A 24,167-nucleotide genomic window follows, 5' to 3' on the forward strand; every position below is an offset into this window, starting at 1 on the left:
TCTAACTTACAGGTCCTTGCCTCCTAGAGCCAAAAAGATTATTCAGGAACAGGAGATGTTTTTGTTTCATTTTTTTAGTTATTGTTTAAAATAAAAGGATTCTTGTGGTTCCTGCTAGCTTTAGTGAGATGCTTTTGAAATTAAGTGATTTGCCATTTTCATTAATTATTTTTCATAAGCTTTTGATAATATTTTTACATAAATTTGAGGTATGTCTTATTGTCTTTAATATCCTTTCCTTCTAGTCATGTGGCAACATGATGCATCTTATCAAACAAATCTGTGCTATGTGACTCACATGTTTATCTCAGCAACAAAACAAAGACAAGACATTACTGCAGTTTTTAAACAGTCTGAAAAATTTAGAAAGAGCTCCAGTGCAAATGAGTTCTACTAATAGTTATTACTTATGTCACAGTATTAATGGAATACCCTATTTCTAGTAGAATTCAAATATCATGACATCACACACAGGATGTTGAATGTCCAGTCCTTAAATAGAAACCATTGCAAGTAATACAGTGTTTAAATAAAGAAGAAATTTCAGTTTACAGAATGACCCTAAATGGAAATGTCTATGTGCAGTAACTGCACATTTCACACAATTTATTCTGGCATTTAAATGGGCTTTCATACAAATTTTGTCTCTTTAGCTCAGTCTTGAAGAATCCTAGAAGTTATTAGTTTCAAGAGTGATCTGTGGTGGTAAATTGTAGTTATTTCCTTCATTCCACATGTCCATGCACACTTAAGGAGGCTTAGCTAATCATGAAATGTTCAAATGGGTGCTACATTTCAGCAACATCTACACCCAGAAGTAAAAGCATTACATTTTACTAGTGCCAAAAAATGCAAAAAGTAAGAACCGAATTTCTACAATCATACATAGTAAGCCTTTTTGTAACTATTTTACATATATAAGCATTTCAAAATCTGTCATATGTTTACCATGATAACACTTCTGTAAGGTTGGGAAATGCATTTGACATAGCGAATGCATAGAGATTATGGAACCTGCAGGGTAACAAACTCCTGTATGTCTCACACCATCACATTTCACCAGTTACACTGTATTGAGTTCAACAGCCTCCATTTATTTAACACAACCCATGTGTAGCTAAAGAATAACTTCCAGAAAGGGATATCCTATTGATGTGAAGTTGGAAAAATGCCCACTTCCCTTGTTAGTGTGTTTCAGTAGCTGGTTAATCATCTCACCAGGGCAGGACATCCCAGGTCTCCAGTGGGGATCCTGCTGTTAGGAAGTAGGTGACATAAAGGTAGAGCAGCAGGGTACAGAACCTCCGTGTGTATGGCCCTAGTCTCCCATAGATCCACAAAGATCTACTAGATTTATGGTAAAGCTCTCTTTGTATACCCCTTAGAAAAGCCATGTAGGAAAACCTTTTTCTTTTTCTTTTTGTGCCTCTGTAACATTGCTAGCCTATTAAAATCAGACTAATAAATGTTTCTGAGGAGAACTGTAAGCACTGTCCCTGAGATGGCTGACTTCCCAATTGCTATTATAATTCATTGTTTTCACAGCTTTGGAGACTATTGTTGTGCTTTAAATGAGCTGGAAAATGAAGCATGAACACTATACAGACAAATATAATTTATCAGCAGCTTTTCAGGAAAGGTCTTCATTAATCAGAAAACTGGCAAATCATACTTCAGAACCAACACACATCAACAGAACAGCGTTTGGATTCAGCCACAATTACTGTACCTGCTATCCCTCTCTGGGATTTCTTTAATAGCAATTCTGACTTGATTGCTCAGGTCTCGTCCTGCATAAACTATGCCATAGGTGCCTTTTCCCAAAATGACTCTCTCACCATTTTCATCATACTCATAGTCATACTGAAAAACAAAAGAAGATAAAACTTTGTATTTGTAATATATAACCAGGTAAGCATTTCTTACTATATAAGAAATGTACTTCTATGGCCAACTGTTATAAAAATAAGGGAGTTAGACAGAGGGCACTACACACCAACTGAAAACTTGAGCTTCAACATAAACACAGAAACTATTGTCGGATGAACTCATTTGTTTTGGTTGCTCCCTTGACCTATGTTTCCTAAGTACAGTGCAACTTCAATTTTTCAATTCCAGTTTAGCCAGAATTATGTATTAACAGAGGTCAGTTGCAGATGCAGTGAATAAACTCCACTCCTGAATTCAGATTAATCGAGTCAGAGAATTTAAGGCCAGAAAAGGTCATTACAGTATTTCAGCTGGCCTCCTGTATAACACAGCCACGGAATTGTACCCTATCACTTTTTGACTGAGCCCAATAATTACCATTTGACTAATACACTTTCCAGAAAGGGATCTGGATATGATTGGAAGATATGAAAAAACAGAAAACCCACCACTTTTCCTGATAATTTGTTCCAACAGTTAATATCTTAACTAAGAATGTGATTTATCTTATCTTTAATTTATATTTGTCTTGGTTCATCTTTTAGCCACTGGGTATTTTTATGCTCTTCTACACTAGATAAAAAGAACCTATCAGTATATTGTAGCTCTCCCCCAAAGACATTTATACACTTCAATCAATTCGACCTGATCTTCTTAATAGACAAACCAAACTGAGCTCCTTCAATCTCTTATTGTAAGGCATTTTTTTCCAGTCCTATTCTCTGCACATTTTTCCATTTCTTCAATATCTGTTTTAAAATGCAGAGACACCAGAGTACAGCATTCAATTTAGTATGTAATAATGAAACTCCCAGTTAATTGATATCACAAAAGTTTTGATGTCTCTTGAGACTCTTGCGAAATCAAGCATTACCTGATAGAATGTATGCTGGAAGGCTATCTTTTCTTTACCAGAAAGAAGAAAATCTAAACAGACCACTAACTACATATTACACAGTTCTTACAGTACCTTTCCTGAACATATGCATGTCTACACAGCAAACAGAGGAGCGAGAGTATCTGTAGCATGAGCTGGCATACACCTATACAAGTTCTAATTTAACCAAGATGAGTAACAACAGCACTGAAGATGCAGCAACACGGACTTCAGCTTGGGCTGGCAATGTAGGTATGCACCTGGAGTCCCTGACTAGCTTAAAATGACCTGTGCCACAGTTCATGCAACTGTGTATTCACTGCTACTGTCACCTGTGCAACGAAGATTAAAATTGATGTGGCTATTCCTAAAGAACCTACAGTTATACCTTCATTTGCTTTGTAGAGCTTCCTTAAAGAAATGATTTAATATAAAACCAAAAACATTAAACAGTGCTTTCTATGCATTTTCTCCCCTCTCTAATGAAAGAGGCAGAATGGAAGGGTGTCTTTTAGCAAAAATGTGGTGCTAGGAGATTATTTCCCTTATCAGACTAATTAAATGCTCTAAGACATGGGTGGGCAAAATATGGCCTGCAGGTCAAATCTGGCTCACCAACAGATTTTATCCAGCCTGCAGCAGATCCCCCAGCCCTGCCCAGCCCAGGTACAGAGGGCAGCTTGGGCTGTGGCACATGCAACTGGTTCCATCACCCCTGGGGGCGCAGCAGACCTGTGGCAGTGCAGCGACTGAACTCAGCTTCCCCCTCACCACTGCCACCGGACCTAGCCCTGCTGTCTGAGCACCTCACCCCATCTACCTCGCACTAGATAGAGTAGGTAAGCAGACACGTTCTTCATGGAGACCAGCCTGGGACTCATTTGGGCAGGGCACGCTCAGCCGGGTGGATGGAATGGGGCCATGGGTGAGCAGGGAGCAGCATCCAGGAGTGGGATGGGCAGATGGGTCCAGGGCCAGGATCATGCGGCTGTCACAGTGCAGAGCTGTGTAGGAAGCAGATCACAGCTCTGCCCCAGGCCCCAGCTCTGGCCCCAGCCCCATCCACCCATCCCGCTCCCCACAGGCCCACGCCATCTGCCCGGTCTGGGGTCCTTGGCTGGTTACCATGGAGACCCTGCCCACCTGCTCCATCTGACATCCCTGTACTGGTCTATTAATTTACCACCTAGGGAGTTTTGGTGAGCTGTCATGGGCTGCAGGAGGTGCTGATCCAGCCCACAATGCTCACCAAAACTCGCTAAGTAGTCCTCTAGCTCAAATAATTGCCATCTGTAAGAAATATCTGTGTTGTTTTTATATTGTATATAATATAATATTTACTTCTATAGAGAATGTTTTGTTTTCAAACACTTGGAGCACTATTTTAAATTGTATTAATCTTTGGCTCCCACTGAATTCCCTAAAGCCAAGTCAAATCTTATCCTACCGGCCTAAAATTCTAAATAGTTGAAGGAAACTAAAACAAAAATCCTATAAAACAAACTGTCCTTACCTCCAAGGAGTCTCCATCATATTCCCCTTCCTCAGTGTTCTTCCCTATCTCTTCAGTGATACTATTCACCATATCAAAAAACCTGTATAAAAATAAAAAAATAAAAAATAAATAAATAAAAAAATACGTGATGCAGGGACATCAGAATGAGCCCTTGCATGAAATACAATTCAACAGAAAGTTAAGCATAATAAATATTAATCCAAAAGAACAGTTTAATTAAGGAAACAGAGGGAAGAAAAATAAATGGCTACTCTTGTTGAAATGAAAAGTTAATAGATGTACAGAGTTTTGACATGATATATATAATACACTCAAGGCCACAAAAACGTATCTGAAGTGTCAGGGAAATATAAGTAGATTCCTGAATAAGGGGTGAGATTCTTGCTCCAGCAGTGGTTTCTTATTTTAGGTAAAAGAAATGAGGCTTCATGAAAAGGTACTAAATGCCCTGGAACCAGCTGGGGAAAAATTTCACTGCTGCAGGAAGGAGGCTTTAATTTTCTGAAGATCTCTTCCCATGCAAACTCTGAAAAACAAAAAACCTCCAGAACACAAACAAAAACATTCTACCAATATAGCACTTAACTACACATGCATCTCCTTTGGGGAGAGAATAAGAGAACATGTACACAGTGTGGCCGATATTCCTCAAACAGTTTAACGCATAATTGGAACATATTCAGATGTGACTACAAAGATGGACATCGTGTAAGAACATACCTAGAACAGACAGGGGTCAGACTGGTTTGGGAGGTAGCTAGAGTCATAATGCTCCAGGCAATGCTGCTGCCCCAGGGCACGCATAGGTCTTCAAGTTACTCCAGGACCAACTCAAGCCCATCATACAGCAACACAGACCCAAGACAGCGTGAAGGTGGCTTAAAGCAATCATGGGAATCTTAACTCTGGGGTATGAGTTCTGTATTGAGCCTCTTAAATATGCACCAAAAAAAATCACTCTGCATGCTTTAAAACACAAGCAGGATTATCTCTCATGGAAAGGAATTGTGGTGTGCTTCTTTGTAATCAGAAATAATGACAGAAAGCTACATTAGACCTCAATCCTCCAAAGCATTTGAGCACACATGCACAACTGGCCCCACTGACTTCAAAGAGTATATTTTCACATTTGATGCATTGTTAGATTTGGTTCCAGCTAACTCCTGAAGTCTCAACATTTGTCAGTAATAAAACCCCCAAGGACTTGTACAAATTCAGTTTCTTTCAAATATTCACATTAGCATTAGCATAGTTGAACCTCAGCAGTTCTGGAAACTGATTGTACAATGCTGAAGTGCCTATAAATTCAAACAGAAGATAAATAAAAGTTGAGAGCTGCAAAATTGCCTTGGTTCCAAAGCAGCCAATACCCATCTCCTTCAAGACTAGCTTGCACTGAAAAAAAATATAAAACCCATCCTTTTAAAAACCGTGCCCAAAACATACCTTTTGCAATGATGTTCTGTGCAGAAATAGATTTGAAAGTCATCCGAGTTGTGCAGCACATACAGGAAACAGCATCGTTCTTCAAATTTTGAAATGCTAAAAGAAAAGCCAAAATAAATGCAGGTGACCTAGGGTCCTGAGAAACAGTGCTTTAGCAACATCCAACTACACAGATAAATCCTGTATTGTAAGGAAGAAAAACTAGATTAAACTGAATATAGACCACAATATATTACACTGCTATACACACACATTCTGACAGAAGCATTCCCTTGCCTTCTGAAACACTGTCCCTGCTGACCAGAAACTCCAGCATCCTACCACTGTACATGCTTCTCTGAAAGCACCAGAAAAATGATGGAGTTAAGATTACCAGGAGCAGGCAAAGTCTGCATTTCCCAGCCGCCCCTGCACATGTGGCTGGGGCTGGTTTCCATGGAGACCCCAGCAGCAGCCACACTGTGATAGGGTGGGACCAGGGTTTTCATGGAGACTGGCCCCAGCAGCAGCGCCAGCCTCTTCCTGGTGCGGGGGCTGAGAGGGAGCTGTGCTCCAGGCAGAAGAGGGCTCAGCTGCTGCCACCTGTGCAGGATGGGCAGCAGTGGCAGTGGTGCTGGGAGGGGTGGCTATGGGGAACCTTAGGGTAACTATAGCACCTGCCCCCCACTCCTCCAGCACCACCCCTGCTGGCAGGGCATGCAGCAGGGCACAGAGCTAATCTGCAGCCAGGCTGGGATCTTGTAGCAGTGACAGCATGGTCTGGAGCTGGGGCAGAGCTGCAATCTGCCCCAAGCAGGGGCATGCAGGCAGCAGATCGTGGCTCTGCCCCGGCTCCAGGCCACTCTGTCACTGCTGCAATGGAGCAGAGCCTCAATCCACTGCCCATGCGCCTCTGCCTAGGGCATGCAGGCTGCAGATTGTGGCTCTGCCCCAGTTCCAGACCACGCTGTCACCGCCACAAGATCCCAACTTGGTTGCAGAGCAGTTCCACACCCTGCCGCATGCCCTGCCAGTGCTCGCAGTGTGGTTGCTGCTGGGGTCTCCACGGAATCCGGCCCCAGCCACGTGGACAGGGGTTGCTGGGAAATTGAGTTCGGCTGCTGGCCAGATCTGCCATTTTGCCCACGCCCTGACCTAGTCAAAAGCCCATTAAAGTGCCTAGAAAGAATCCCACTGAATTTACTGCTCTGGGCTTTGAATCAGACAATTAAAATGCACTCAGTCTAAAGCCATGAACTGCTGCTGCCTGGATGAAGTGGCATTTCAGGGTGGCACTGGAAGGCTGCCAGAACTTAACTCACCTTTGCTTAAACCTGATACTGCTAGTCACAACCATCCATTGCTCTGTCCTTGTATAAGGAAGCACCACTGGCATTAGGTTTAAGTTTACAAAAGCCCTATAAAACATTTTCTTCCTTGAACCTGAAGTTCCTGAATACAGAAGCTATTGAGTCTTTGTTCTTTTTTTGCCAGCTATAGTTCAGCCCACTAAAAGGAAAGATGACTTCATAAATCAGAATGTTAGTACCCAAAATGTATTACATGATGAGCACATCTGTGATAACACAGTCCCTGTCCCAAGCAGTTTCCAGTCTATACCTCAGTTCAGCAGGGCAATCAAGTACAATTAAATATCTGAATTAGATCCGTTGGCATGAAGAGAAATAATGTTGTGCTTAAAACTTCATGTACATTTATTTACAAAACTAGGGCTTCTAATCAGTGTGCATATAATCTTTTCTTGTTTATTTAAAATTATGGTGATGCTAAGACTATTTTACTTGCCTTACTGGAAAACTGAAGACTATCTATCTGCTTAAGGATAAGTGGATAGTTCTGAAGATTTCCCCTCAAGAGTTCTTCCTGAACTGCACTTAATGCTTAGAGGTTCACTGCTTTATGTGGTATGTCCTCAGAGCATAGTAATTTAAAAACATTTAGAAATATAGGAATGTATCCTCTGCTTTCTGCAATGTCTCTTAAAAGTGCAGTGCTTCCTAGGGTTCCTCTTGGGTACTCAGACTTGGGGTTAGCTCACAGCATAGCCCTAAGTGACTTGGGTTCATTTTGACTACATAAGAAAGGCTATTACCCTTTCTTCAGTGCAAATTATACCCTGCATTGGTCCCTCCAGTTTCCATAGACCTTCACTGTTTAAAAATCAGCTATGTACCACAGGCAAAATACTGCTATCTGACTCAAAGTGCCTCAGGAAACTGGACTCATTTTAAAGGCTTTTGATGACTGGTGATACTTTTTAACCCAAAGCAATAATGAACAATTCTGGCTGAATATGTGCTAGGATGCAAGACACAGGCAGAGTAATTTCTTAGTGCACAAACTGCTAATCATTCAAGTTTACATTTTAGTGTTACTTTAAAAAGGTACAATGTGTGATTCAGCATCATGTTTCCAGAACTGCATAAATCTTTTGAGTCCTTCTTAGTTTTTAAGGGAAAAACAAAGCTGAGTACATAGGTTGCTGAGGGACATTCAGGGCAAGCATCTTCTCTGTCATTTCCCTATAATATTTACCAGAAACATTAGTCATACTTCAGTACTAGGTGTCTTCTCCCTAGGGCTGCCAAGTGCTGCTTATATAATACCAATAAATATTTACCCACATCCATGTGGAAAAGGTCACCAAAAACAACATGTGATATGCTCCCCATATATCAAAACTGACCTTTTTAGATCTGCTATCTATGGCCGTTGCAGGCCTAAAAGTAAAGACTAGGGCTCTTGGTAGAGTTGGGAATTTCCCTTCTTTAGACAGCTTTAAGATATTAGGGTTCAAGCCTGGACTCTCTGATGAAGCAAAAAGGAATTTAGCCATGGAAAGAGAAAGTATCAGAAGCAGAATTACTAGTGCTAGGTACTCTATAAAACACAGAACTATACATGGTTCCTTTCCCAAAGATCTTCTGATTTCACAAGTTACTTCCCTTCACAACTTCTCCTCAACCAAGCCAAACAGTGACTGAGCTTTGGAAACCTCACAGAAATGGTTCTTAGCTCTAGAAAATTGTAAATCACATGAACACACTTAATGGACGCTGGTCTAAATGAAGACTGGGTGTAACTGAAAATAACCACTAGAGGAAAACACAAAATATTAATGACCACTAACAAGTTTTAGCAGTGTCAAAAAAGGTTTAATAAATTCTGGAAGAGCTACCCTGAGCTCAGACAAACAAACAGACTAATCTACATTACACCACTACAGTTTTTGTCTAAACTAAACTGAATTGCACAGGAACAGTGTAAATAACAGTTTTTAAATGTTTCCAGAAGGACAAAGGATGGTACATCTGTACAGAAACTATTTATTACTAGAAGAGGACTGGCTGGATATTGTTTGTTTGTTTTAAAAAGGTTACACTTTGTGGAGGAAACCCCCCCCCCAAATATAGTAAATGAAAATACTGAAAAAAACATGATGTCACAGATTACCGTGGCTTGTGTTTGAACAGGGGAAAAAATGAGACAGAGAAGGAACTGATCTAATGAAAGTGCGGTAAAAGACTGATCTCCTGAATATTCATATGTATAAGTTATTGGTTGGATCCTGAACAGATAAATGCATTCAAGTATCTCCTCCCCTCCTTTACCTACTCTATGTCCCTGATTCTGCAATACTCGAGTGACTGAAGTCACAGAATCTGGATGCAAACTGCCAGTGGAAAAATCCCCTTCCGCCGAGGGGAACTCCTTGCTGAAACAAAGTCAAAGGAGATGGTAGGGCTGCTTCCTGTGTCAGTCTTCTGTCATCCTACAACCCCCAGTGAAGGTAGAGGGGCAAGGAAGGCAAAGGGAAGGTCACAGCCAGGTGAAACAATGCTCCACAGTTGCATAAAGTAAATTTTAGTGCAAGGGAAAAATTAGGGCCTTTATTTTTAAAGCAGTATCGTTTCATGGTATTTTGTTTTACATGTAGAGATGTGATTTTTAGTTGTATACATCACTAACAAAATCTCTGGGGGAAAAAAGGCATCAAAGCACAGTTAATTCTTTTAAAAAAACCTAACAGAAAACAGTATAAAACTCAACAGCCTAAATCTGCCAATGTAAACCAGTAGTTTTTGAATGCTGCACATGGGATACCTCAAAAGAGACTCCATTTTTAAACTTGGGCATCATTTTCAACTCAGCCCTCTCTAGATCTTCATAGTCAGGCTGTCTAAAACTTTCTGGTTCTTTCCACATAAATGTCTAAGTTACCCCCCTCTCCTCTCCACTTACCCAGATAAAACTTCGCCATCTTGCATTTCACTTACTTTAACATTCTTTCCATTGGCCTTGACAAATACAATCATGTCCCCTTCTGATCCTCTCAAAATACTTCTGTAGCACTTCCTCATCACCATCAGCTTAGCTCATTACCTTGCCCATGTTATTCCCCTGCTTATATTTTTCCATTATCTCCCTTTTCTCACGGTTGAAAGAAGACTAATAGTTGTCTGTCATGTCTCATTTACTATCACTACATTGACACTCAACCCCAAACAGCCAAGTATATGAGCCATCATAGTTATTACATTTTCAAATTGTTACTTTTGTGGGTTTGCTCTATGCTGCGTCTCTCACTTGGGGAGGGCTCCCTATAAACATCCATAAAGCTACCTTTCAGTCGTCCTTCAAATCTTTTCAACTCTCCTTTGATGCCATGCCTACAAAAACACTTGAGAAAATTAAGCTGCTTGTTGAGACTACCACGGACTGTGCTGAACCACTGCTCTTGTCATTTTGTTCTGTTCTCCTTGTGTGTATCCCTCTGCCATCTCTTGGCTTATACTCCAGTTGTAGTAGGGATAATATTAATCTTTTTTGTGTTTATAAAGTACATAGGGTAATATGATCCCACAGACGCCAACTCTGAATGTTCTAGGGCCCAAGCACCCACTGAAAAAAGTAGGGGGTGCTCAGCACCCATGGAGACACACTTGTAGACATAGGGGAAAAAAGCTTCTAAAAGCTCCCAATCTTTACAGATGCTGCAGAGCCAGGTAGAAGTAATGTGTTGCCCCTTCTGGGCGTGTGTAGGGTTTGGTGCACTGATGTGCCAAGTAAAAGTAAAACGCCTGGGGTTGGGGCGGGGGATTATGCCTGCAACTATCCACCAGCAAAAAACAAAGTCAGTGCCTATGTGTAGTCCTGATCTATACTTGAGGCTCCTCAGCACTTCCACAATACAAGTAACGAGAAAGCAAGAATGTAAACTTAAACGAGTTATTTTAATCCTAATTATAAACTTTCCCAAATACAAGGTATGGCACTTCTTTAGTCAACAAATATACATGCCATACATAAATACATACATATGCACACATGCATCTATGTTAAATTCTGGCATAATAACCTCTGCACATTACTATCCTAGGATGCAGACACACGTAACCATTGAATCAGTCCAAAATGTCATTGTTTGGGAACATATCCACAATTGTTGTGGGACAGAATGCTGACACACATAACAAGTGAACAGTTCCCAAATGTTGCTGATTGGGAACTGGTTCGCAATTGTGTAAAATGATGTGGGTAGGAATGAACACCTAGTTCAACATATCTCAACTGAATGAGCAGGGGAAGAAGTGTTTCTACCCATGCCTGAGGGAACACAAGGGTTGAGTGACCTGTGGCTAGGGTCACTTTCACTTTTCTACTTTTCCCCACTAAACATGAGTTCAGTAAACTTCAATAGTCGGCAGTTGACCAAAGTTTGTAGTGTGCTCACCTGTCTTGGATGAGGGGGTTAGTACTTGGACCCATGCTCTTTGATTCCCAGAGGATGGTGTGTGGAAAGGGGAAACGATGTGGGGCAGTAATCAAGTCGGGAGTGAGGACAAAATTGGCTATTGGAAATATGGCTTTTACTGCACAAGCAGTGCAAGTCGTCTCATTGATAAAAGTGTCAACAAAAAGAAAAGTACAAGAATAACCAGTTGCAGTGGGGGTTTGGGAGGGGGAAAGCATGAAGAGCAATGTAGTGCGGGATGCCTGGAGGACAGACCACACCTATGTCACGGTGTCTACACATAACACTGAACAATGTCAGGATACATTCCAAGTGAATTTTTAAACCACTCCAGGTGGCATTAAACCACTTCAAACAGTCTTGTATGTCTGTCTGTCTCAAGTTTAAACAACTTTTAAACTGTTCCAAGTATTATGTGTATTCACTCCCTAGAATCACAGTAAGACACTGCAGAGAGATCATTCTGTCTGAAGCAGCATGGTGCTCTCCCAGAACAATCACTCTCTCTAGGTACATGCAATAGGAGGTAACCTACCTTACTCCCCTGATAGACGCAGCACTGAAGTTCCACTCATGAATGCTTTTCTGCAACATACAGAAAAAAATGTGTAAAGAAACAAATACTAAAAGATTCCCCTTACCATGAACAGCCAACACCCATATCTCCCAGCTTCTAAGTCAAAAGACTGGTGGGGTTAAGTAAAATTTCTACATGAGCATTTTACTTGGTAACAATTATTCTTTAAGGCATCATAGCTTAATATCAGTAATATCCCTGTAGAATCTTCACTTAATAAAACCACTACTCTGGAGAGAATTTCAGTAATCAGAACAATAAAGCCAAAGAATGTTTCTTGATAAGAGATAGGATTTAGAAAGAGGCTTCTGTGCTAACCACTATCATAAGCAAATGAACTCCAAAGGATGAAAGAGACGTGGAATTTAATAGATTATGAAACACATTAATAAAAGAAATAATTAAGGCAATAAGAAGAGACATATTAGATGAACTGTCACATTTTGTGCAATGAATGGAAGGCTCTAAGTCGATAGTACAATTTTCCACAAGAATTGCCAGAACAATTTTCCCTTCCTTTCTGAAACCATAATTCTTTCCTTTTTGGTCAAGTTTTATTGCAGGGGGTATGTTAATATAAAGCAGTACACCAAAATTTAAAAAAAATAAAAATCAAACTAAATTTAAAGTAACCTGTCACTGCAGCCAAGGAAATATGAAACTGCGCTGTGCATGTTGCAGGAATGTTTTCAGGTTAAGTGAGTTTTGGGGGAAACCAGATCAGAGGGATTATTATTTATTGTATGTTTGTATAATCCTCAACACAAGGGAACCTGATTTGACTGATATTTTTAGGTACTCTGTCTGTATAAATGTTCACAAATTTTCCTTTATATGTGGATTTTGCCAATTTAATTATGTTACACAATCTTTTCTGTCAGCCTTACTTTAAGAGCTAAATCTTGAAACCCAAACTGGAAAGGCATAAATACCTTGGCATCGTTAACAGTTTGGCAAACCTTTAGAGGGCAGTATTAGATCCGAACAATTAGCAAAAACAGGGATTCTCAAATAAATGAACACTATCTGATATAGTGCCAGCCCTGTTATACTTTTCTCCTAAACAGAGCATCCATGCAAAATGACTTTCCAACTCCTCAAGATCTATTTTCCCGGAGTACTCATTCAGCTATGCTTTGCCACTTGAAATTATGCCCCATACATGAGTTGACCGAATTTCCATTTGCACTAGTCCTCTGCAATAGTGAAAAATATCCTTGGAAATTTTCATTACCCTCTTCTTACAGCAAATTCAGCCACCTCCTCATTCTCCATGCTTGAAACACTCTCCTGAGTGCCTTTTAGTTCCTAGTACATGGCCAATCCCTAATTTTACCCTTGAATACTCAGAAAGAATCACTCTAGACCAGGGGTCAGCAACCTTACAGCCCACAGGCTGGATCCAATCTGCTGAGGCATTTGATCCAATATGTGGACATGGGGCTTTAGTAGCCAGATCGATCCAGTTTGGATCAGAAATGGGCAGGTGTGTGGTAGGTAGGTGCTAGGACCTAGCCACTGCCACCATTACTTTCATGGATACACAAGGATGGTACCTGGCACCGCTGCTTTCCCGCCCCTTTCCTGCAACATGTGTACAATGTCCTTGGCATTTCTCTGCAGAGATGGGGGAGCTTTGGCAGTATTTGCTTTCCAGATGCTGCTGTGGGAAAAAGTGATGGCATTAGGTGCTTTTCCTGCGCAGCTGCCGGGCAGGACAGAGCAGTGCTGGCAGCTGTATCTTAGCACCTGTCTGACATGCACCAGCCCACCTCTGACCTGACATGGGTCAATTCAGCCTGAAGCCTGAAAAGGCTTCTGACCCCTGCTGTAGATACAACAAAGTAGTTAAGAAACACAAGAACCTTAAGTATCATGTGCTACAGCATTACGGTTTACAGAAGATGACTCTCTCAAATTCAGACAGCCTTTTTCATTTACCAGATCATGTTCATGACAAGCTGTATTCCTTGTAATCCTGCCAAGTTTTAAATACACTGGAGTAAACATACCAGAGGCACTGTCCAACTCTAGCATCTGCTCTTCGGTTAGTGTGGGAAAAAAACTGCAAAATGGATTTGAAAGCCAACATGAAACAGAGGCAGCTTGGCTACTTTGTTTCATAATGACAAACAGGACTGCAGAACTGCTTAAAACATATGGGAAAAGATGGCTATATTTAGGAAACTGCAAAGCAATTGCAAGCTGTGTATGGCAGAAAGGTAGAGAAGAATATCACTTCTGTTTTATAAGTATTTCCCATTTCAAGTTCTATCTTAAGTTTAACTAAAAATCTGTGTAAGTAGTGGAGTGTACTAACATCTGTGAAAAGGGAGGAGGACAAGCTATTTATAATGGACCAGATCATGAGCCCTTTTCTCATTACAGTCGTCGACTGCAGATTTAAAACTGAGTTCTGTTTTGTATTTAAAGCAGAAATTCAATACTTTTGTTCTACATGGAAAAACAAAGCATATATGCCTTAACACACGCTGTGTGTATTCTTACATAACACATTTTCTAAGGATTTACAAGTAAATCTATCCATCAAGTAATATTAATATAACACCAGGCTTATTTAAGAAGTTTAGTACAACTCTGTTGTCTTTGTCCCAAATAATGAAATCACAATCTTCAAACTTGCCATGCAGGGAAAAATGGTCTTTAAAAAATCTGTTACAATAACTGGAAGCACAAATACTAGCCTTAAACACAACTTCTGATTATATCCCTACAGAACATATGTAAGGTTGTTTGGGTATGCTAACAGGACATCTTACAGGACAGACAAGTTACTGAAGCCGCTCCATGTTGGAGCATCATCATCTCAACCCTCATTCAACTAGTTTGCGTATGGAGCTCAGTTCATGAAGGAGATTATATGATGTGATATGATTGTCTGTGATAATGGAGAACTGGACTAAGCAACCCAGGAGGTCCCTTCCAGTCCAATGTTCCTTACTAAATGCAAGATAAGCCACCTAACAGAGCAGAACAGGTTGTTTGAGAGTATATTACTAAGAATCACATGCTCAGGGATACCAAGATATTTCCAAATAGGAAATAAGTTATAGCCCTCTCGCAGAGCAGATAGTTTATGGTACTAAGGTATTTTATGGTACTCAGAAGCACCAGCATATAGTATTATTTACAAATTGCATAGCAAGTATATTTTGGTCTTTTTTCTGTAAGAAAGTACAAAGTTATGTATACTGGAGAATGGAGTCCATCTTGAACAATGCCAATCAAAGTTGAACAAACAGGAATTCAATGGTCTTGATGCAGCTCAGGAAATTATCTTCAAAATGAACTATTTTTGCCATTTCTTGGATTATTTTCCCCACAATCCAATAAACAAATGCCTAAACACTAGTCCCCTAGATGTTCTTCACAAGTTCTTGAAAGGGGAAAAGTAAAATATATGAAATAAGAGGGAGAAGAAGCATATTAGAATTATTTCTATTATAAAGTGCACAAAAACACAAGTTAGATTGGTTCAGAAAACAATTCTTCACAGGCCTACTCTGCAACCAAAGAAATGTCATCAGAGATGTCATTAGCTTTGATTCTTTGCAGTTAACAAGTCACTCTGGGGCATCCCTTTATGGCTCCTCGCTGGACCTTTATCTCTATTGTCCTTGAGAGTGGTTGTTGGGGATGACTATGGGGCATCTTCACCAGTGTAGTTCTGGGTTTCAAGTGTGGGAACAGGAGTGGGTGGGCAGGTGCGATTGGGGCCATTCTGGCTCAGACACCCTACGGCTGATGTGCTATAGACATGCTCCTAGACTTCTCTCACTGTCCTCCTGACCACCTTCTCTTTTAGCTCCTGACTTCCTTCACTGCTATTTCAAGACATGGATTTTTATTCCCTCTCCCTTAATATTTACAGTCTCCATCAGGACTGCAAACTTAACCAATGAGTAAGTGCAAGCTGGAAGCATTTCTGGCACACAAACACCATGGTGATGACGTACCCCAGCAACGAGGGTCTTGGACATGCCCTACCTAACCTCCGCCCACCTGTACTTATAGGTATAGTCTACACCCAGAAGTCTGCTAGTGTAGCTGGGCTCTGGCCTTGTCCCTAGCACTTGTTCTTGAGACCTGAATCTGCAGTTCTCAAGAGCGGCTGCTGGGGACAATCCTGCAATCCTGGAATGTCCTCACTGACATCCAAACCATAAAGGACAGTCTTCAAATTAAGCAGTGCCCAAAAATGCATGTAAATAAAACATGTTTTACATACTGCAAATAGGTTTTCCATCTGTGCAATCAACAGTTAGAAGAGCCTGCTTAGAATGTTATTTATAAGGCAGACACCATTTTGTATGTGTGAGTACTTACACTTCTCATCCTAAGGCAAATGTAATAATTTACCTTGTCCTCAGGCAGCACATGCCAGATTGATATGGTCTTCTCCTCAGCTTCACTGTTGATGGAGAGATATGAAGGTTGATAGACTTTTGTTGGTTCCAATATTAAAACCTTAGGGTGGAAGAAAATAAAAACCATTAAAAGATTCATGGAATTAAAAAAGTATGCAATCACTTAAAATCATTTCTAAAAATCAAGTATATGACTAAGCACCAGGGGAAAAAAGGGTAAAACTTCTGGTAGAACAATCACACTAGATTGGCTGGCCTGAAATGCCAGTTGTAGGTCATTGTTTCTTTTTTATCTGTTTTTCCCATGTAGATATAAGTTCTGATTGTTCACGGTTCCAAATGCCTTCTATGTCTACTGCCAGGCTAAGAATGTCCTCTAAGCTTTTGATTCAGTTTGCTCTCTTGAGTGAGAATGGCAGGTTATGCTTTTGTTAGAGTTCAGGAGAAGAGTAGTTGGGCAGCTCAAAAAAAAGAGACAGTGATAGTTAGGCATGTTAATCTGAAGCCAAGCAGAAGGCAGAGCAGGATGGCATAATGAGGCATAAACTTTTGTAGGCAATGGCCTGTTTCATCAGATGCTTCAGATGAGATGGGGGAAACAACTTTACTCTGCAGCTAGCCTGAGCTGTTTTTAAAGCAGACTACCGTGAGGTGTAGCAGTCACATTATGGTATGCAGAATGATACACAAAATACAGAACCAGAAACAGCCCTGCAAGAGGCTCAGGCTGACAGTAAGTGCTTATTGAAAAATTTTCAGAAGAAAGGGCAGCAAGATCTGGAAGAATAACCCAAAAGAGATGGGATCCAATTCAGCAAGATTGGGTCTAACCTGCCATTTATGCTGAACTGATGAATAGCCAAAGTACCTTCCTGTTTTACTTCAGGGCCATTAAAAGCAAAATACCAGTCCAGTAGAAACTGTAGAATATGTATGTAGAAACTGATATTATTGATTTTTAATTTAAAACTGAATTTCAAAAGATTTTGAAAGCCTTTAAGTCTGCATTAACCCCATATAGGGCTTTGTTTTTCATTTTACAGATGCTGGTAAGTATTGGAGATAACTGGAATTCCATTTCATTTCTACTCTTCTTGGGTATTTATACATGTGCTTTGGAAGTGGGTTCCACTTTTCAGCACATGAATGCTAATACACAAAACGCTGGAATCTGCTGGAGCATGGTAATGATCATTGAGTTCCACCAGACTCTAACAATCGAATCTGCTCCAACGCAGTGTAATTACAGTGCATCAAAGCAGCGTCACTGATGTGTATAGGCGCCTCTTGTGATCTGTATTGCAAAGATGTCTCCTAAAGACTAGCTGAAATGTGTTACAATTATTGAAATATTACAGAAATGCTGCAATAATCTATCTACTCAGATAGAAGGGGCATCAGAACACAATGCTTACCCTTTCCTCCAAAAAAATATAAGCAGGATCAGCATTTATCATTCGTTGGGCACTTATTTGCAACTGCTTGCCATGCTTTTCCTTGAATGTTTTAAATTACTTTAGTAAATAAATATGGATTGCATTTCAGAAGGCAGGGACTATTTGCATACAACAAAGTGATATTGCAGAGCCCTGTGAAAGCAAACTGGATCTACTGAGATAAAGCCTGCAACTAACTCAGCATTCAAAAAGTCTGGGACAGAATTATAGGAAGGATGGTGGGGTGGGAAGGAGGTATGAAATTATTCTCTTATGTTTAGGCCTTAAAGACCCTCAGAAATTCCTTTAAAACACTTAAAGAAACAAAATTTCCTAAATGGAAATTTTTGGAAAGATCCATAATGAATCAATTTCTGCATACTTCCTTCTGAGCTGGAAGTACTCCAAAGATGACAGAGAGCACTTCAGATTTTTTAAATATATTCAGATAAAGACAGGAGACTACTGGGATTTTAAAAAACCCATTAAGCACACCTCTCCTAAGGTATCTAAACACTGTTTAAAAAAATCTGGCCCTTGGTGCATTACAGAATTGGACCTTAAGTTTGAAGTGAAATTCATGCAGCAGAATTTTGGCAACTGTGCCTCCTGTATGTCACAACTGTAAAGAACGTTATTTCTCCCTCTAGTGGCTAGACAGGGATTACAGTACATATACTTCAAATGTGAGCTAGTGTTGAAATTCCTAGGTTCAGAACCATGGCTGCTTACAGAAAAAAAGTGCTTTACTAGAAGCAGAACGCATTAGTTCAACCTGGCTCTGCAGCATCTGTATAGATCTGGCACTCCAGTGGGGCTTTTTGGTGCTTTTATCTAACAGCTGATTCAATCAGTTATTAGATAAAAGCACCAAAAAAGCCCCACTAAGAGGCCCTATCTATATAGATGTTGGGTAAGCTGGGTCCAGCTAACGCGATGCCTCTTCTGGGCAGGCACTGGACTCAGTGCAGGAACATGCTGAGTTTGAAGTAAAGCGCCGTTTTAGGGTAGCCCTACTGACAAATTGAGCTGCAAGTGATTACACAGATGCAGTGAAAACAATTAGTTATATAATCTGTTTATTATTTATAAATGTCATTTTATTTGTAAAACAACTACAATAATTAATTTGACAAGAAAATGCCTGTTCAAAATTTCCTGTCTTTCTTATGTTCTTCTTTCCCTTCTTCCAAGCAATATATAGTTGACTGTGTGTGCCTGCACGGTGGCTGGGATGGAAATGGTTCCACTTCTCTGACTAGACCGTTCTAGACACATGAACCGTATGTTCAGGTACATGGATTCAGTATATTACAGTGTGTTATTGACCGGATATGTTTTTGACTTGAATGAAAATGCAAACTACCTCTGGCAGGTCTGGAAAACAGAACCGGTTTTAAGTGTTTCATTATCACGATAAGTAAAAAATAAAAAACGAAAAAGTGGGCATCCCTTTTGAGACCCAGAAGATTTTGCATATTTCCCAGCCTGAACTGTCTCCAGAACATCCATCCTCATTTCACAGCTTTTTCCTTGCATTAAGAAAACTGGAACAACATTCCCTACAGAGGTTCACATGGTCATTACTTACCGTATTTTTCGGACCATAAGACGCACTTTTTTCCCCCCAAAAGTGGGGGGAAAACGAGGGTGCGTCTTATGGTCCGAAGGTGTGTGTCCCGAGGAGACAGGGCGGAGCTTGCCCGCGGAGGCGGCGGAGCCCGAGCGGGACACCCGCCGTTTGTTTATGCCGTGTCCCGGGGAGACGGGGCGGAGCTTGCCCGCGGAGGCAGCGGAGCCCGAGCGGGACATCCGCCGCTTGTTTACACTGGAAGCCGACGCCCGTGCCAGTGGCCGGGAGCCGGCAATAAAAATGGCAGGCTGGAACAGACGGGGCAGGAGTCCGAAGGAGGGACTCGCTGCCGCGGAGACTGAGGCTCCAGGAGGGGTGCGTCTTATGGTCCGAAAAATACGGTAACTGCCTGGAGCACTTGCTGTTGAGCATGACAAACTGCAATCTTCCCTGGGGTATATTGTGCCACCTACACACCAGGTCCAATACCTGGCAGCCTACTGAGCTATACAAAGCAACCAATTTGCACTCCAAGTATTTGGGTGGCAACAGTGGTTATTATGAAAATAAATAACAGCCTTTGCCAAGAGTTATTCAAAGTAGCCAAGATCCAATTTCTCCTCAATACTGAGGAGACAAATAACAAGGGTGATAACAAGAATCTGTTTACTATATTTTTCCAGAACCCTCTACCCTGGTATAACCATATTCATTAAATATAAAACAATTCAGCAAAATACAAACTAGCAGGGTTCTTGCACTATTTTTTTCAAGGGAACATCTAAATATAAATTATCCAGTATGGTTGAGATTTATTGTCTGATACCAGAAGTTGTATGTTTTCAGCTACCGAGGCTCCCTTATGAACTGTGACAAAGAATAAATGAACTTCATTAACTGCAAAGGATTCCAAATCACATATCCCAAGCCTACTAATGAATTGCTAGCATTTGATAGGGGAGAAAGAAAACTCCTTTCCTCAAAGCATAACTTAATCACTCTGTTATCATTTGGCATAGATAGAAGGGTTTCTGTAAGAGCATGCCTAGCAGCAGCACATCCTAAATGACAAAATGCTAACTAGGCTTTTCCCTTGCTGCTTTGTTATAAAACAGACCAAACAACTCCATTGTAACTAAAAGCAATCAACTAAAACCACTACAACATGCAAACCAAATATATTTCTTCTGGGAAAGTAGTTAATTTCTTGGCAAGTTATGAGCAAGCAATAGTTGTATTAACCATGCTCTGTGATGAAAAGGAAATGAATACAATTACAAGTTAAATGAGACAGTTAATAAAAAATACGAGAAAACACACACTTACTGGAAATCTAACTATAGACACATCTGTCTTTGTGGCTTCAACAAGGAAGTCCATCCAGAAGTCCACAAGTTCCTGTTTGGCTACATGTTGTTCTGGATTCAGTTTCTTAAAATGCTGATATATCAAAATAGTCTCTACAATAGACTTGAGGTACCTAAAATTAAGCCAAGCATATGCAGACAACAAATTTAATACAGTTTGGGAAAATACAACAAAACAAAACAAGAAACAAACTATTTTTAATTACACTCTTAAGCACACAGCATCACAATAGCTTGTAACAATTACAATTCCTTGTGTTTGAAACAGATATGTGGCAACTACACTACTAATCTAAACTATACTGGAGTCCCAGGCCAGGCATATCTTAGCAGTTACCCTGAACTGAGATCATTTTTCAATGTAGGTAAATCCCCTGCCTAGAGACTAAACTTATCACATCAGAACGTTTTAAATTTGTGACTAACCTTAATTTAACATTAGGTGAAAGTCCCTGGTTTTAACATTCTGTGTTATTTTGTCCTCTATGCTGCATCTGCACAGATGAATTGTTTAACATAGATGTTTAAAATGTGAGGCTTCTGGATTCAGGATCTAGAATTAGCTACACTATAAACAGTCAATAACTCCGGCAGAGATCATTTCAACAACCCTTTGTAAAAAACATAACAGCTCTGCTACTCGTCACTAAATCCCGTACCTGTCTCACTTCAGTGCATTACCTCCTAATGCAAATTTACTAAGCTCTATATGATATTGTTTTTATACCATGAATTGAAAAAGATGCAAATATACTTTAAGCGTGCAATTACTAATTAATTACCGAGTTGCCTGTCTACAAGCCACCTGTACATACTAGATTCCTTTCTAACGCTAGCCTCAAAGCTGTTTTTTAAGCACTACAGTCAAACATGTAAAGCCAAACGGAATAAGCCCCTTATAGTATACCCACAAAGAGTCACCACAGTTCAGTCATTTAAATTAATGCAACTGCTCTTTAAAAAAAAGCTGCTAAATGCGGGATAATGATACACATATGGCAACTCAAACAGGCCCTGTATTTTGAATAATGTATATTTTAAGCCAAATTTCTCAGACAGTCAAGTGACTAGCATTCCCCATACAGAAATTTGCACTTTGATGTTGTTACGTATGTGGATATAAGGTTCAACCACTTTCATACATGCCCATGAAAACATTCCCCTCAAATCTTCTTTCAGAGATAATTTTAGGTCTTAAAAATGTGACCATAACAAATTGTGCATGTGTACGTGCATGTGTGCACAGGTCACTTACACCAGTGGTTTTTAACCTTTTTAGACTCAAGACATCCCTCATTCAGCTCAAGGCACCTGTTGACAGACTTGAGACACCCCTCAGAAAATGCAAGCTCTTACTTTTCACTTGTTTTTTGACTACCAAAAAATAATAGAGCAATTACTCTGTTGCAAAGAACTCAGAAGGACGACAGCAGGCTGGAATGTTTTTAAGCCTATAGTTTCATAGTTTCATAGTAGCTAGAGTCGGAAGGGACCTAGGTAGATCATCTAGTCCGACCCCCTGCCTTAGCAGGAAAGAGCACCGGGGTCAGATGACCCCGGCAAGGTGCTCATCTAACTTCCTTTTAAAAATCCCCAGGCTAGGAGCCTGCACCACTTCCCCTGGAAGCTGGTTCCAGGCCCTAGCCGCCCTGACTGTGAAGTAGCGCCTCCTAATATCTAATCTAAACTTACCCTCCGCCAGTTTGTGACCATTATTCCTGGTCACTCCTGGCAGCGCACGGGGGAACAGGGACTCCCCCAATACCTGCTGATCCCCCCTGACCAGTTTGTAGCAGGCCACAAGGTCCCCCCTTAACCTTCTCTTGTGGAGGCTAAACAGGTTCAGGTCCCGTAGCCTCTCCTCATAAGGCCTGCCCTGCTGACCCCTGATCATACGAGTGGCCCTCCTCTGAACTCTTTCCATATTGTCCACGTCCCTCTTGAAGTGTGGCGCCCAGAACTGGACGCAGTACTCCAGCTGCGGCCTGACCAGTGCCGCATAGAGGGGGAGGATCACCTCCCTGGACCTGCTCGAGATGCATCTGTGGATGCATGACAGGGTACGATTGGCCTTCTTGACTGCCTCCCCACACTGCCGGCCCATGTTCATCGTGGAGTCAATGACGACTCCAAGATCCTTTTCCGTCTCCGTGCTGGCAAGAGGGGAGTTCCCCAACCTGTAAGTGTGGTGCCGGTTCTTCCTCCCCATGTGCAACACCTTGCACTTATCAGTGTTAAACCCCATCCTATTCTCATCCGCCCACCGTTGCAACCTGTCAAGGTCAGCTTGTAGCCTATTGCACCCTTCTAGTGCGCCCACATCCCCCCACATCTTAGTGTCATCGGCAAACTTGAACAGGGTGCTTTCTACCCCCTCATCCAAGTCACTGATGAAGATGTTGAACAGTGCGGGCCCGAGGACCGAGCCCTGCGGAACCCCACTGCCCATGTCCTTCCAGGTCGAGAAGAACCCATCCACTACCACCCTCTGGGTGCGGCCCTCCAACCAGTTGGCGACCCATTTGACCGTGTGGGCATCGACACCACAGTCTCCCAGCTTTTTGATGAGGACAGGGTGAGAGACAGTGTCGAAAGCCTTCCGGAAGTCCAAAAAGACTACATCCACAGCAACCCCTGCGTCTAATGATTTGGTGACCTGATCGTAAAAGGCCACCAGGTTGGTCTGACAAGACCTGCCACTGATGAACCCATGTTGGTTGCCCCTGAGCATGCATTCCCCCGCAAGGCCCTCCTGGATGTGTGCCAGGATAATTTTTTCAAAGAGCTTACCCGGGATTGAGGTCAGACTAACTGGCCTGTAATTTCCCGGGTCCTCTTTTTTTCCCTTTTTGAAGATAGGGACCACATTGGCCCTCTTCCAGTCCTCCGGCACCTCGCCAGAGCACCACGAGTGCTCATAGAGCCGCGCCAGGGGTCCCGCAATGACCTCGGCCAGTTCCTGTAGAACCCTAGGGTGAAGATCGTCCGGACCAGCGGACTTGAACACGTCCAGCCTCTCCAGAAGTACCCTAACTAACTCCTCGCTAACCCTTGGCCCAGGCGTGTCTCTCTCGGGGCCCGAGGGGGGCCCAGCAGGGAGGTGGCTGAACTGGTCCCTACTTAGGAAGACAGAGGCAAAGAAATCGTTAAATATGTTAGCTTTGTCATCTGGCGTGATGACTAAGTTGCCCATCGTGTCCTGCAGGGGCCCCACATTACCCGGGACCCTCTTTTTACCCCCTATGTATTTGAAGAAGGACTTCTTATTGTCCTTAATCCGGGAAGCTAGTCCTATCTCCAACT

At 41.4% G+C, this 24,167-nt stretch overlaps 1 protein-coding gene across 2 annotated transcripts in view; it reads right to left on the reverse strand.

Moving 5' to 3' along the window:
- MAP3K5 (mitogen-activated protein kinase kinase kinase 5) overlaps positions 1 to 24,167 on the reverse strand; it is a 152,228-nt gene that overhangs the window by 30,678 nt on the left and 97,383 nt on the right. For both annotated transcript variants that reach the window (XM_090040084.1, XM_090040075.1), the window contains 6 exons: positions 20,824 to 20,977; positions 16,481 to 16,588; positions 12,059 to 12,108; positions 5,769 to 5,864; positions 4,320 to 4,401; positions 1,730 to 1,863 (listed from right to left, as the gene is read on the reverse strand). In XM_090040084.1, coding sequence (XP_089896210.1) covers positions 1,730 to 1,863; positions 4,320 to 4,401; positions 5,769 to 5,864; positions 12,059 to 12,108; positions 16,481 to 16,588; positions 20,824 to 20,977 — 624 coding nt within the window. The remainder of the gene's footprint in view (positions 1 to 1,729; positions 1,864 to 4,319; positions 4,402 to 5,768; positions 5,865 to 12,058; positions 12,109 to 16,480; positions 16,589 to 20,823; positions 20,978 to 24,167) is intronic.

This window comes from Crocodylus siamensis, chromosome 1 (assembly GCF_052110815.1).
Source record: "Crocodylus siamensis isolate JL-2025a chromosome 1, ASM5211081v1, whole genome shotgun sequence".
Taxonomy (NCBI): Eukaryota; Metazoa; Chordata; order Crocodylia; family Crocodylidae; genus Crocodylus; species Crocodylus siamensis.